The 13,709-nt window shown below is 39.6% G+C and overlaps 1 protein-coding gene across 2 annotated transcripts in view; it reads left to right on the top strand.

The window, feature by feature from the left end:
* cftr (CF transmembrane conductance regulator) overlaps positions 1–13,709 on the top strand; it is a 154,109-nt gene that overhangs the window by 72,510 nt on the left and 67,890 nt on the right. For both annotated transcript variants that reach the window (XM_059978285.1, XM_059978286.1), the window contains 4 exons: positions 487–733; positions 2,836–2,928; positions 4,715–4,897; positions 11,278–11,469. In XM_059978285.1, coding sequence (XP_059834268.1) covers positions 487–733; positions 2,836–2,928; positions 4,715–4,897; positions 11,278–11,469 — 715 coding nt within the window. The remainder of the gene's footprint in view (positions 1–486; positions 734–2,835; positions 2,929–4,714; positions 4,898–11,277; positions 11,470–13,709) is intronic.

The following is a 13,709-nucleotide window of genomic DNA, read 5'->3' on the forward strand; positions in this document are numbered from 1 at the left end:
TATGCTCAATCATGTAAATAATAATGTTTTTCTATTCTTCCTACCAGAGTGAACCACCTCACATTTTCTCCACAGTATACTCCTGTCAAACTTATCATTTACCCAGCCCTGTTCTTTTGCAGATTCCTGGTGTCCTCTTCACAACTTGCTAACCCACTTCTCTTAGTACCTCACTACCAGCAAATTTAGCAACAGAACCCCAGTTCCCTTCACCGAAGTCATAAATCTAATTTAGTAATAATTGTGGCCCCAGCAACAATCTTTGCAGTCCCATCTCATACTAATTGCCAATCAGAAAATGGTTCATTTACCTCTACTTTCTTTTTTGTTAGTTAGCCACTCCCAATATATTTCCCCAACCTCAAGACGTAAAACTTAAATTGTTATATACTTCTTTGTTTAATGTAAGTTATCATGAGTTAACATACATATATAATTCAGTGCTTCTAATGTAACTTTTACTTTGTGTTCATTCTAATCTGACAGGGTGGAACTAAAGCTGACCAGAAAAGTTGCCTACTGCAGATACTTCAGCAGTTCAGCTTTCTTTTTCTCCGGCTTTTTTGTTGTGTTTCTGTCTGTGGTGCCCTATGCTTTCACACGTACCATAAAACTGCGTAGGATATTCACCACCATATCGTACAACATCGTCCTTCGAATGACAGTTACCAGGCAGTTTCCAACTTCAATACAAATATGGTATGATTCTTTGGGAACTATACGTAAAATACAGGTACGTTAGTGGAATAATGTAGTGGATGGGACATAAAAGTCCTAATTCTTCAAATTAAACATACATTTTATATCATATATTCTTCATACTAATAGATATTCAGCACTCCTTCTTGGCTGTGTATCTTACTGGGACAAAATTAAAATGTCCAGCAATTTATTGATTGTTTATTTGATAACATGAGCATTTTGTTACCATAAGATCATAAGATGTAGGAGCAGAATTAGACCATTTGGCCCACTGAGTCTGCTCCACCATTTCATCATAGCTGATCCTCTTTTCCTTCTCAGCCCCAATCTCCTGTCTTCTCCCCAAATCCCTTCATGCTCTGACTAATCAAGAATCTATCACCCTCTGCCTTAAATACACCCAATGACTTGGCCTCTACAGTTGTCTGTGGTAACAAATTCTACAGATTCTCTAAACTGTGGCTAATGAAATGCCTCCTCATCTCTGTTCTAAAAGGATACTGCTCTAATCTGAGGCTGTGTCTTCTGGTCTTAGACTCACCCACCTAAGGAAACATCCTCCTCACATTCACTCTAATGGGACCTTTTAACATTCAATGGGTTTCAATGAGGTCACCCCTCATTTTTCTGAATTTCAGTGAGTAGACGCACAGAGCCATCAAACACTTTTCATATGACAAGCCTTTCAATCCTGGAATCCTTTTCACGAGCCTTCTTTGAACTTATTCTGTACAAGGGAGAAGAGTCAAAAGAAGTGCTTTATCAGGGTACGAGTAACTTTGGTCAAAGCTACTCTACTAATTATAGTTATAATAATCACCCAGACTAGTGGGAAGGACTGTTATAAGAAAATATTTCTATTACGGTGTTTCTCAAACGAGATTAAATTCATTCAGTTAGTCACTATATTCAGAATGGGGCAGCAGGGCCTGGAATCTGGAAAAGTAAACCTGTAAAAGTAAAATCTGGAAGAACTCATCTGATTGAACAGCATCTGCGGGGTAGGGTGTGGGGTTAGGAAGAGAAGAATTCCAAAATTCCTGTTTAAAACTGTACATCAGGACAATATCTTTCTCTCGCAGAGTCTACTCAACTCGCTGAGTTCCTCCAGCAGATTGTTTGATAGTCAATGTATCCATTTGTATTCTCTTGCAGAAGAGACGTATGTTAACTATTGAACTAGGTATATCAAACTGTTAATTGAAATAAATTAAATGGAGAGAAAACTTTTTCTATTATAACACAAATTGCTTTGGTTTGCAAATCTTTTAAGATTATGCTTACTGTAAGATATATCTTAAATCCAAGTCATAAAATAAGCCAAGAAGTGCTTAGCATACACCAAACCGACCAATGTCCTGATGTTTGTAATGTGCATAGAGCAAAGTAATTTTTGTACCATATTGCAGATATGATGTATGCAACCTCTTGGAAGAAAGATCTTAAAACTGCAACTCTGCATCACTGATAAAAGAGACTTAGAGATGAACGCAACTCTTCTTTCTGAGAATACAAATGAATATCTTGATGAATTTAATCTCTTAGCAGCATACAGTAATTCATATACCTTCCTAAAACAGAATGTCCCCAAACAAAAACAACTTAACAACATACGTGTTCCTCGTATGCGAACACGAGGAAATCTGCAGTTGGTTACCTGAGTCCTGAATGAAACCAGTCTTTTAAAATTAGATCACCAGTCGTTATCTTTATCTCCACTGAACTGAAAATTGATGACATTATTTCTGTGAAATTTAATGCTGTGGAAGATCCTAAATGCTGTTTAATGATGTGATAAATTAATGGAACTCATTTTGATACATGCATGCTGATAATTATACTAAGAATATAAATATAGTTTAAGTACTGTTTTGAGTGAAACAGTTTGTACATATAATTTCCTAAATGTCTCAGTAGAATTAATTTAGATGCCAATAATGAATGTTGTTTTTAAATTGAAGTGCAAATTCTAAATTAATTGGGCTACTTTCAAGTTATGATTCTATATTCTCCATTGCTGGTTTGTGAAATACTGATTTTCTTACAAATGTTTGTAGATGGAATATGGTCATCGTCCTGTGTCCAACCTTCAGATATCAAAACCCAAGGGTTCAATAATATTTTGTCTTTCAGGACTTCCTACATAAAGATGAACATAAAACTGTGGAATACAACTTGACGACAAAGGAAGTTGAGGTGGAAAATGTCACAGCATCTTGGGATGAGGTGAGAATTAAGTTTTCCAAAGCGTTGAGAAGCTTTCAATTCTTGATGAAGGTTTGCAAGTGTATAAATTCTGAGGCAAACCATCCTCTAAATGATATACAGTTAAAGATCTTCTTCGGAATATCCAAGGTGGTAATCTATTTGCTGCCACATCCTATATTGTAAATGCAATAAATAAGTGCTCATTATTCTTTTTACAGAGTATATTTATAAATAAAGTACATAATTACATATAAATAACATATTACATCAGGCATATGATCATTGAAAATGATCATTGAACATTGAAAAAGATTACTAACTAGAACGTGAATACACCCGTATATAAAATACTGGTCAGTTCCAATTCTAATTCAGACCAGAGACCTGACTCTTTATCCTCTAAGCTGAAAGCTTTTTCCAGTTAATTATGAACATTTTTCCATGGAATCTTTATTTTCTATGTCATGAATATATTTAAAATAACAATTAGAACTTTGTTAAGCATATCTGCCTTTACACCAACCAATTCCCCACAAGGGAATAACATTTTCAGTATTTCTGATCTAAAAGTATTGAACACATTAAAGTGAATGGTGTTCTCACATTCCCCCCCCCCCCCACAAATACACAGGCTGAATCAAACATTCTTCTACAAATCCTCTACTAATAAAACTTTAGTTGTTCCTTTTCAAATATTTATTATTATTATTATTATTATTATTATCCAAAATTAACAAGAGTACACGGAAGTGAGTAACACTTACAATGTCTCAAGGGGAAAAAAAAACATCGTTTTAAAGATTGAAAAATTTGGTGACACAAAAAAAGAAAAGAAAAAAAAAACCATACTAAAGCAAAGTGAGAAAAAAACCCTGTTAGGTGTTGAATCCCGGAGCCATTTTCGTCATACAAAATGCTTCTAAAGATAAACATCAAACTGCCAGCAAGAAAACAAAAATGTACCAATATTTACAGTTAGATTGTGGAGGAAATCTGTCAATTAACTCAAATGATAGTAACGAGCAAATGAACCCCACCTTTTCTCAAAATCAAACATAGGTTCAAAGGTTCGACTTCTAATTTTCTCCGAACTAAAGCATAACATCGCTTGAGAGAACCATCGTGACAGAGTGGGAGCCGACGTATCCTTCCACTTCAACAGAATGGCCCTCCTAGCTATTAATGTAACAGACACAATAACATGTTGGTCAGACAAAGAAATACTGCAGATATTTTGAGGAATTATTCCAAGAAGCACAGCTAATTTGTTAGGTTGTAAATGAATCTTAAGTGCTTTAGAAATTGTAGAAAAAACTAACTTCCAGAACTGTTCCGGTATAGAACAAGACCAAAACATGTGTGTCTGTGTAGCTGTCTCAGTTGTTCCATATTCTACTCAGTTTCCACCAGATTCTATAAATCACCTACTCACTGAAGGTAACTAACCTTGGATCTTTGGGTTATGTGAGGAAGCCAGCATATAGATTGGAAACCTGAGCACCTACAGGGGGAACTCCACCCTGACAACACTGGAGGTCAGCTTTGAACCGAGGGTCAGGGGATTATGAGGCAGCAGCTCTGCTGGCTGTTCCACTGTGCCAGCCCACGCTGCAACACTCTGGTATTTTTGATGTGGCACGTCAGGGAACTGGGGGAAATAGTCGCCATTCGTCAAGTGGACTTGAATGGAGAAATAATGCTTTAAAGTAAAGTTAGGGTGTTTGGTTATGCACTGCAATACTTAAGTACAAAAAAATTAAAGGTTACGAGCATTATCAAATGTAATGTTTTTTTAAATAAACAGGGAATTGGAGAGTTATTTGAAAAAGTTAAACGGAATGATTCTGAGAATAAGATGGGAAGTGGCGATGAAGGACTGTTTTTCAGCAACTTCTCTCTGCATGTTACTCCCGTTTTGAAAAATATCAGCTTTAAATTAGAGAAAGGAGAACTGCTGGCTGTGGCTGGGTCCACGGGATCTGGCAAGGTAAGAGTCTATGTGTTTGATAGCTTGTTCACAGTGGTTCCATGCCAGGTCTGAAAGCAATCGTCAATCCACAGGATAAGTTTTACAGTGCTGACTGTTAAATACACTTGCTGAGATTTAGAGATTTGCGGAGAATAAGTCTATATATGCATGCAACAGTAATTTTCTATCTGTCGATATGTTTGTAATGATACATTATGGGGATTATCCCTTTAAGTCAGCTCTGGTATGACTATAATACTGACTATACCATTCCAATCCATGGCAAAGCACTTGAGGTAGAAAATGACCAAGGGAAAATGGCCCCTGTAGATAAATTGTACATATGATCATGGGTTCAGTGGAGAAATAATAGTTGTTTGGTTGTTCTTAACATGTGTGAAAACTTTGGCTGCCTGTTATACACATATTCAACAGTTCCATTAACTTTGCTTTAGTTCCAATTACTTTAATTGGACTACACAGTGATGTAATGCTTTGAGAGGTTGGTCATGACTAGACTGAACTCCTGCCTCAGCAAGGACCTGGACCCATTGCAATTTGCCTATCACCACAATAGGTCAATGGCAGATGCATTCTCAATGGCTCTCCATGCAATTTAGACCACCTGGACAACACAAACACCTATGTCAGGATGCTGTTCATCGACTATAGCTCAGCATTTAATACCATCATTCTCACAATCCTGATTGAGAAGATGCAGAACCTGGGCCTCTGTACCTCCCTCTGCAATCGGATCCTCGACTTCCTAACCGGAAGACCACAATCTGTGCGGATTGGTGATAACATATTCTCCTCGCTGATGATCAACACCTGTGCACCTCAGGGGTGTGTGCTTAACCTACTGCTCTACTATCTATATACCCATGACTACGTCGCTAAGCATAGCTCAAATACCATCTATAAACTTGCTGATGATACAACCATTGTTGGTAGAATCTCAGCTGGTGACGAGAGGGTGTACAGGAGTGAGATATGCCAACTCGTGGAATAGTGCTGCAGCAACAACCTGGCATTCAACGTCAGTAAGGCGAAAGAGCTGATTATGGACTTCAGGAGGGGTAAGACGAAGGAACACACACCAATCGTCATAGAGGGATCAGAAGTGGAGAGAGTTAGCAGCTTCAAGTTCCAAGGTGTCAAGATCTCTGAGGATCTAACCTGGTCCCAACATATCGATATAGTTATAAAGAAAGCAAGACGACAGCTATACTTTATTAGGAGTTTGAAGAGATTTAGTTAGATGTACCATGGAGAGAGCATTCTGACAGGCTGCATTACTGTTTGGTATGGGGGGTGCGGGAAGGGGGGGGGGCTACTGCACAGGATCGAAAGAAGCTGCAGAGGGTTGTAAATCTAATCAGTTCCATCCTGGGCACTAGCCTACAAAGTACCCAGGACGTCTTCAAGGAGTGGTGTCTCAGAAAGGCAGCATCCATTATTAATGATCTCCAGCACCCAGGGCATTCCCTTTTCTCATGTTATCATCAGGTAGGAGATACAGAAGCCTGAAGGCACACACGCAGCGATTCAGGAACTGCTTCTTCCCCTCTGCCATCCAATTCCTAAATGGACATTGAACCCTTGGACACTACCTCACTTTTTTTGAAATACATAGTATTTCTGTTTTTGCACAATTTTTAATCTTTTCAATATATGTACACTGTATGAGATTTATTTATTTATTATTATTACTATTGTTATTTTATTTTTTTCTTCTATATAATGTATTGTATTGAACTGCTGCTACTAAGTTAACAAATCTCACGTCACATGCCGGTGATAATAGACTTGATTCTGATTCTGTTTGGGACTCACTGATAGCATTAACAACCAACAAATAATTTTGACCCTCAGGATGCCAGCCCTACAGCAATAAAGCAAGTAAATATTAAAATAGCTGCAACACACACAAATGCTGGAGGAACTCAACAGATCTCAGAAGAAGTCTTCAGTGTCCTGCCTCAATGACTACCGTCCCGTTGCACTCACATCCATCATCATGAAATGTTTCGAGAGGCTCGTCATGAGGCATATCAAGACCCTGCTGCCCCCCTCACTGGACCCCCTGTAGTTTGCGTACCATCCCAACCGCTCAACAGATGACGCCATTGCCAATACCCTCCAACTGGCCCTACCCACCTGGACAAAAAGACACATACATTCGAATGCTGTTCATAGACTTCAGTTCAGCATTCAACACAATCATCCCTCAGAAACTGATTGGAAAGCTGAGCCTACTGGGTCTGAACACCTCCCTCTGCAACTGGATCCTAGACTTCCTGACTGGGAGACCTCAGTCAGTCTGCATCTGGAGCAGCATCTCCAACACCATCACACTGAGCACGGGGGCTCCCCAGGGCTGTGTGCTCAGTCCACTGCTGTTCACTCTGCTGACCTATGACTGTGCTGCAACACACAGCTCGAACCACATCATCAAGTTCGCCGATGACACGACCGTGGTGGGTCTCATCAGCAGGAACGATGAGTCAGCATACAGAGAGGAGGTGCAGTAGCTTACAGACTGGTGCAGAGCCAACAACCTGGCTCTGAATGTGAACAGAACAAAAGAGATGGTTGTTGACTTCAGGAGGGCACAGAGCAACCACTCTCTGCTGAACATCGACGGCTCTTTGGTAGAGATCGCTAAGAGCATCAAATTTTTTGGTGATCACCTGACGGAGAATCTCACCTGGTCCCTCATCACCAGCTCCATAGCAAAGAAAGCCCAGCAGCGTCTCTACTTTCTGTGAAGGCTGAGGAAAGTCCATCTCCCACCCCCCATCCTCATCACATTCTACAGGGGTTGTATTGAGAGCATCCTGAGCAGCTGCATCACTGCCTGGTTCGGAAATTGCACCATCTCGGATCGCAAGACCCTGCAGCGGATAGTGAGGTCAGCTGGGAAGATCATTGGGGTCTCTCTTCACTCCTTTACGGACATTTACACTACACGCTGCATCCACAAAGCTAACAGCATTATGAAGGACCCATGCACCCCTCATACAAACTCTTCGCCCTCCTGCCATCTGGGAAAAGGCACCAAAGCATTCAGGCTCTCACGACCAGACTATGTAACAATTTCTTCCCCCAAGCTATCAGACTTCTCAATACCCAGAGTCTGGACTGACACCAACTTACTGCCCTCTACTGTGCCTATTGTCTTGTCTATTATTTATTGTAATGCCTGTACTGTTTTATGCATTTTGTGCGGTCCTGATTAGGTCTGTACTCTAGTGTCTTTTTTTTTCCTGTGTTTTTTCTGTATTTTCACGTAGTTCAGTGTAGTTTTTGTACTGTTTCATGTAACACCATGGTCCTGAAAAATGTTGTCCTGTTTTTACTGTGTACTGTACCAGCAGTTATGGTCGAAATGACAATAAAAAGTGTCTTGACTTGACTTGACTTGACTTGACTTGAGATCAGGCAGCAATTATGGAGGGAAGGTTTTGGGCTGATACCCCTCATCAGCACTCAAATAACTGCAGCATGTTTTTAAAATATATTTAAAACAGATTTTTTTTGTTATTCTGTCTTCTGAAAAATGAAGCCATTCAATAAACTATGTGAATAAGGAAATTGATTAGATTGAGAACTTGCAATTCAAAGTGTGTTTAACCAATGCAAGTTCAACCTTGAATCACTCTGTTATGGAACTGACAGCTACACCAAGAATTAAGGCCAAAAGAAAGTAACTTTGATAATTCTGCAACAAAGCAGGTACGGTTTGGTGAGGGGAGGGAGACACATAGTAGTGGATACAGCCCAGTCCATCACAGGCAAAGTCCTCCCCACCATTGAGCATCTCTACATCCATGGAACGCTGTAGCAGGAAAGCAGCACCTATCATCAAGGACCTGCACCACCCAGGGCATGCTCTCTTCTCACTGCTGCCATCAGTAAGAAGGTACAGGAGCCTCAGGACTCACACCACCAGCTTCAAGAACTTTGCTCCATCATTGAAATGTTCCCACAAACTGTGGAGTCACTTTCAAGGACTTCATCTCATGTTCTTGGCAGTTTTTATTTATTATTATTATTATTATTATTATTATTATTATTATTATTATTATTATTATTATTTCTCTCTTTCTATTTGTATTTGCCCAATTAGTTGTCTTTTGTACACTTGTTGAAGACCCAAGTTGGTGTGGTCTTTCATTGATTCTGTTGTGGTTATTACTCTATGGATTTATTAAGTATGACCACAAGAAAATGAATCTCAGAGTTGTATATGGTGACATATATGTCCTTTGATAATGAATTTACTTTTGAATTTTGTGCCAAAGGATATAGGAGCAGAATTAAGCCATTCGGCTCATCAAGTCTATTCCACCATTTGATCCCCCTAATTTATTTTCCTTCTCAAGCTGATTCTCCTGCCTTCTATAAGATGGCGGTGTACTTGAACACAGCAATCTCTACTGGGCCAACCAAAGGTCATTTTAAAAGTCTTTTTTACGATCACAAGATCCTGCTGAACATTAAGAACTTCAAGTACTAAAGATCTACCCTATCAGTGAGTTGCGCATTGGCGAAGGAGCTGGATTTGGTGTGCACCATCTTGCTACCAGCTACAGGGAGACGTCAGAGTCGGTGTGTGAAGGTGGTGTGTGCCTTCTAACAGCGAGTGATTGCCTTAGCCGCTTCTCTTGTATTCGCAAGACCATGTTGGACATTGGTAATGTAAAATGCTGCAAATTTAGTTCACTGGTTTATTGGCAAGACTGACAGCAAGGGGAGCTGTGGGGTCTCAGCTGCAGTGAGGATTAGGTCTCATGCATGGCATTACCTGTTTGCAGCCACCCAGGAGAGAAGTGGCGGAGTCGGTGTGGTGCAGCGTCCTTTGTGCTGCTCTCCAATGCATGCTCGGTGGAAGATAAGTTGAATTGTGTTTGGTTGCAATCTGTTGTGGGCTTGGGCTTGCCGACACATTCATGGATTCAAGGGCTTTGGCTATATATTATAGTCTTTTGTGTCATTGTATGTTTACCGATATTTTATAAGTGTTATATATGTTGTGCTGTGTATGATTGTTGGTACTATGTTTTGCAATCTTGGCCCCGGAGGAACACTGTTTCATTTGGCTGTATTGGAAATTCCAAAATCTGAAAACCTCCAGCATCCAGAAACGTTTTGAGTGCTGACATGACGTCACAAATGGAAAATTCCACAGGGTGCTGGGAAGTTCCCAGGTGATACTCAGTTCTCTGCATACCTCAGACAGTTCTGAGAAGTGATCTTACATATGATATGAAAAATAGAAAATCAATGCATGAAGTGAAAAAAGATCTTGATCGTCTATTGAAAGAACGGTTTTGTCAATGCCAGAGTGGACATGTTCCACTTAACAGTATGCTGTTCATGAAGCAAGCAAAGATCTATCTCAGGCTTCAAAGGGTACGGGGAGAAGACAGGGGAGTGGGGATGACTGGAAGAATTGGATCAGCCGTTGATTGAATGGCAGAGCAGACTTGATGGGCCGAATGGCCCACTTCCGCTCCTATATCTTATGTTCTTATGGAAAATTGAAAGTGAATGTGAATATTCAGCAGGCTGGTTGCAGAAATTTAAGAAAAGGCACAGCATTAAACTTTTTAAAGATTTTTGGTGATAAAATGTTTGCTGATCATAAAGCAGCAGAGAAATTCATTGATGAGTTTGCCAAGATCATCACTGGCAAAAATCTAACAGACTGAACAGCTGCATCAGTATATATGAGTGATTAGCAAGTGTGAGACCTTGCTAGTACACATAACTTCAGAGTCAGGAATGATGGTGATACCGAACAGCCATTGACTGTCCACCAGGGCATCCGAGGTAGTGATAGCTTACCTTTCTGATGCTTCAATGTACATATTATTGTTTCATGCATAAAATTATTAAATATATAAAATTACCTTCAGGGTATGTATAAGCTGTAGATGTAATGCAAATAGATTTCATATTTAATTTCGGTCCCATCCCCGAGATATCTCATTAATATAGATCCAAATATTCCAAAATCCGAAAATATCGGAATTCTGGGACACTTTGGGCCCCAAGCATTTTGGATAAGGGGACGCTTAACCTGTAATGACATGTTATTGTCTTGATGAATGGTCCTGGCTCGAAATGTCTCCATAGACGCTGTCCAATCTGCTGAGTTCCTCCTGCATTTTGTGTGTGTGTCACAGTTATACAATAGGTTTCTTTAGTAAAGTTGATTTACTTATAATGATGATTTGATTGTTGTAAATGTTTTGATTGTGATAGGCACAGGAACTTTGGAACTACAGTATACTGTTGGCACATGTGATGAATGAACTTGGATATGGCAAACAATGGGATTTCATGCAAGAGCTTATGGTCAATTGCTGTCTCCATCTTGTCTTATTTAGAGCTCACTTTTGATGATGATAATGGGAGAACTGGAGCCGTCAGAAGGCAAAATTAAACACAGTGGGAGGATTTCCTTCTCACCACAGGTGCCCTGGATAATGCCTGGAACTATTATGGAAAACATCATATTTGGACTTTCATTTGATGAATACAGATATACCAGTGTTGTCAGTGCATGCCAATTGGAAGAGGTAAGTTTATTGTTTAATAGCAATCAGTAATATATGATGGCATTGATGATTTTACTTCAATAAGATAATAAAGTCAAAATAATAAATCAGTTTTATGAATGTCATCAGGCAACAATTGTCAGATCATGCTCATTCAGAATTTGACCAGAAACAGAATGAAAGTTCTACACGAGGAAATCTGCAGATGCTGGAAATTCAAGCAACACACAAAATGCTGGTGGAACACCCCAGGCCAAGCAGCATCTATAGGGAGAAGCACTGTCAACGTTTCGGGCCAAGACCCAGTCCTGACCAAGGGTCTCGGCCCGAAATGTCGACAGTGCTTCTCCCTATAAATGCTGCCTGGCCTGCTGTGTTCCACCAGCATTTTATGAAAGTTCTATATTGAATTGCAGCACAAGGATTAGAAGGGGTCACTTTGATTATTTTAAATGACAATTATCTGTCACTCCAGAACTACTTTTGTATTCCTCAGTTGGTTATTACTGCACCAAGCCTCTCAGTTTTTATCAATTTCAAGCATATCAATTGATTTTTTTTCCACAGGCTTTATAATAAATTAGCTTGCAACTTAACATGTTATCCTGTTCCAATTCTCTCTAAATATGGATGGTAGTATCCATGCCCTGGGCAACTTTAACTGATAAAAGAATGAGCAAAATCAAATACTTAGAAAAGAGAGGAAACCAACTTTCAATGTTTTTTGCACTCAGATCTATGGAGCAGTGTCATATGAGGTCGCCATAATGTGAAGTTTTGAATGCTGATAGATCAAAAAAACGATAACTAAGAAAGGACACGCTTGTGGCTTGTGGATTGCACGTGTTTTCAGAGGACTTTGCAGTTCATGTAATATGTGCTTCTGGTGACTCCATTTTTTTCCTCCCGCTATTTTGTGCAATTTTTATCAACTAGCTCTGTGGCCTGCAGTCAATGAATGACACAGTTCTAAACTAATTGAACTGAACTAAACTGAACATTCCAGGACTGTGCAGTTTGATGGTTAATATTCTGTGTGTCATTGGCTCATTTATTGCTGTTTGCGAGATTTGATCTTTTGTTTGGGTGTTTGACGTTTTCTGCAGAAAGATGAATCTCGTGGTTGTGTACTACATACATTGACAATAAATGTACTTTGAATCTTTGGACAGCTTTGTTTGCGCAGAACCCCCTTCACCGTCAAGGGAAAGCCAATAAGCTTTGGTGATAATATATCATGAGATAGCCTGATAGGTTTAAAATGAGGGTTTAAAATAATATGGCAAGGGGTTGGGAACCAGAGTGTGGAAACTCAGGACAGGATGGATCATAAAAAGGCAAAGATAGTGTGCAGTGAGACCATCAGGAAAGGCAGGCAGTTGAGAGGACAAAATTGCAGCCAGCAGGGTGAGTATCAGTGCATGAGGCATGCAGAATCAAAAAGGAGAGCTGATATAATACTCAAAGTGTTATATCTCAATGCAAGGTGTATAAGAAATAAGGTGAACGATCTGTTTGCACTTTATAGATTGTTGGATATGATGTTGTGGCCATCACTGAATCATGGCTGAACGATGGTTGTAGTTGGGAGCTGAATGTCCAAGGTTACACGTATTGAAAGGATAGAAAGGTGGACAGAGAGGGTTGCATGGCTCTGATGGTAAAGAATGACATCAAATCATTAGAAAGACGTGACATAGGGTAATAAGTTGTTGAATCCTTGTGGAGTGAGTTAAGAAACTGCAAGAGTAAAAATACCCTGATGGTAGTTATACACAAGCCTCCAAACAGTAGCTGAGATGTGGACTACAGATTACAATGGGAAATAAAAAAGGCATGTCAAAAGGGCAATGTTATGAATCTCATGGGAGATTTTAACATGCAGGTAGATTAGGAAAATCAGGTTGGTAATGTATCTGAAGAGAGTGAATTTGTTGAATGCCTACAAAATGGCCTTTTAGAGCCATTTGTAGTTGAGCCTACTAGGGGAACAGCTATACTGGTTTGGGTGTTAAGTGATGAACCAGAAGTGATCAGGGAGTTTAAGGTAAAGGAACCCTCAGGAGACAATGATCACAATATGATTGAGTTCAACTTGAAATGTGATAGGACGAAAGTAAAGTTTGACGTAGCAGTATTTCAATGGAGTAAAGGAAATTATAGTGGTATGAGAGTGGACTTGGTCAAAGTAAATTGGAAAGAGCTTCTGGCAGGGATGACAATGGGTTGAGTTTCTAGTAAAAAAAAATGAGGAAGGTGCA

The sequence above is a fragment of the Hypanus sabinus genome, chromosome 8 (genome assembly GCF_030144855.1).
Source record: "Hypanus sabinus isolate sHypSab1 chromosome 8, sHypSab1.hap1, whole genome shotgun sequence".
Taxonomy (NCBI): Eukaryota; Metazoa; Chordata; class Chondrichthyes; order Myliobatiformes; family Dasyatidae; genus Hypanus; species Hypanus sabinus.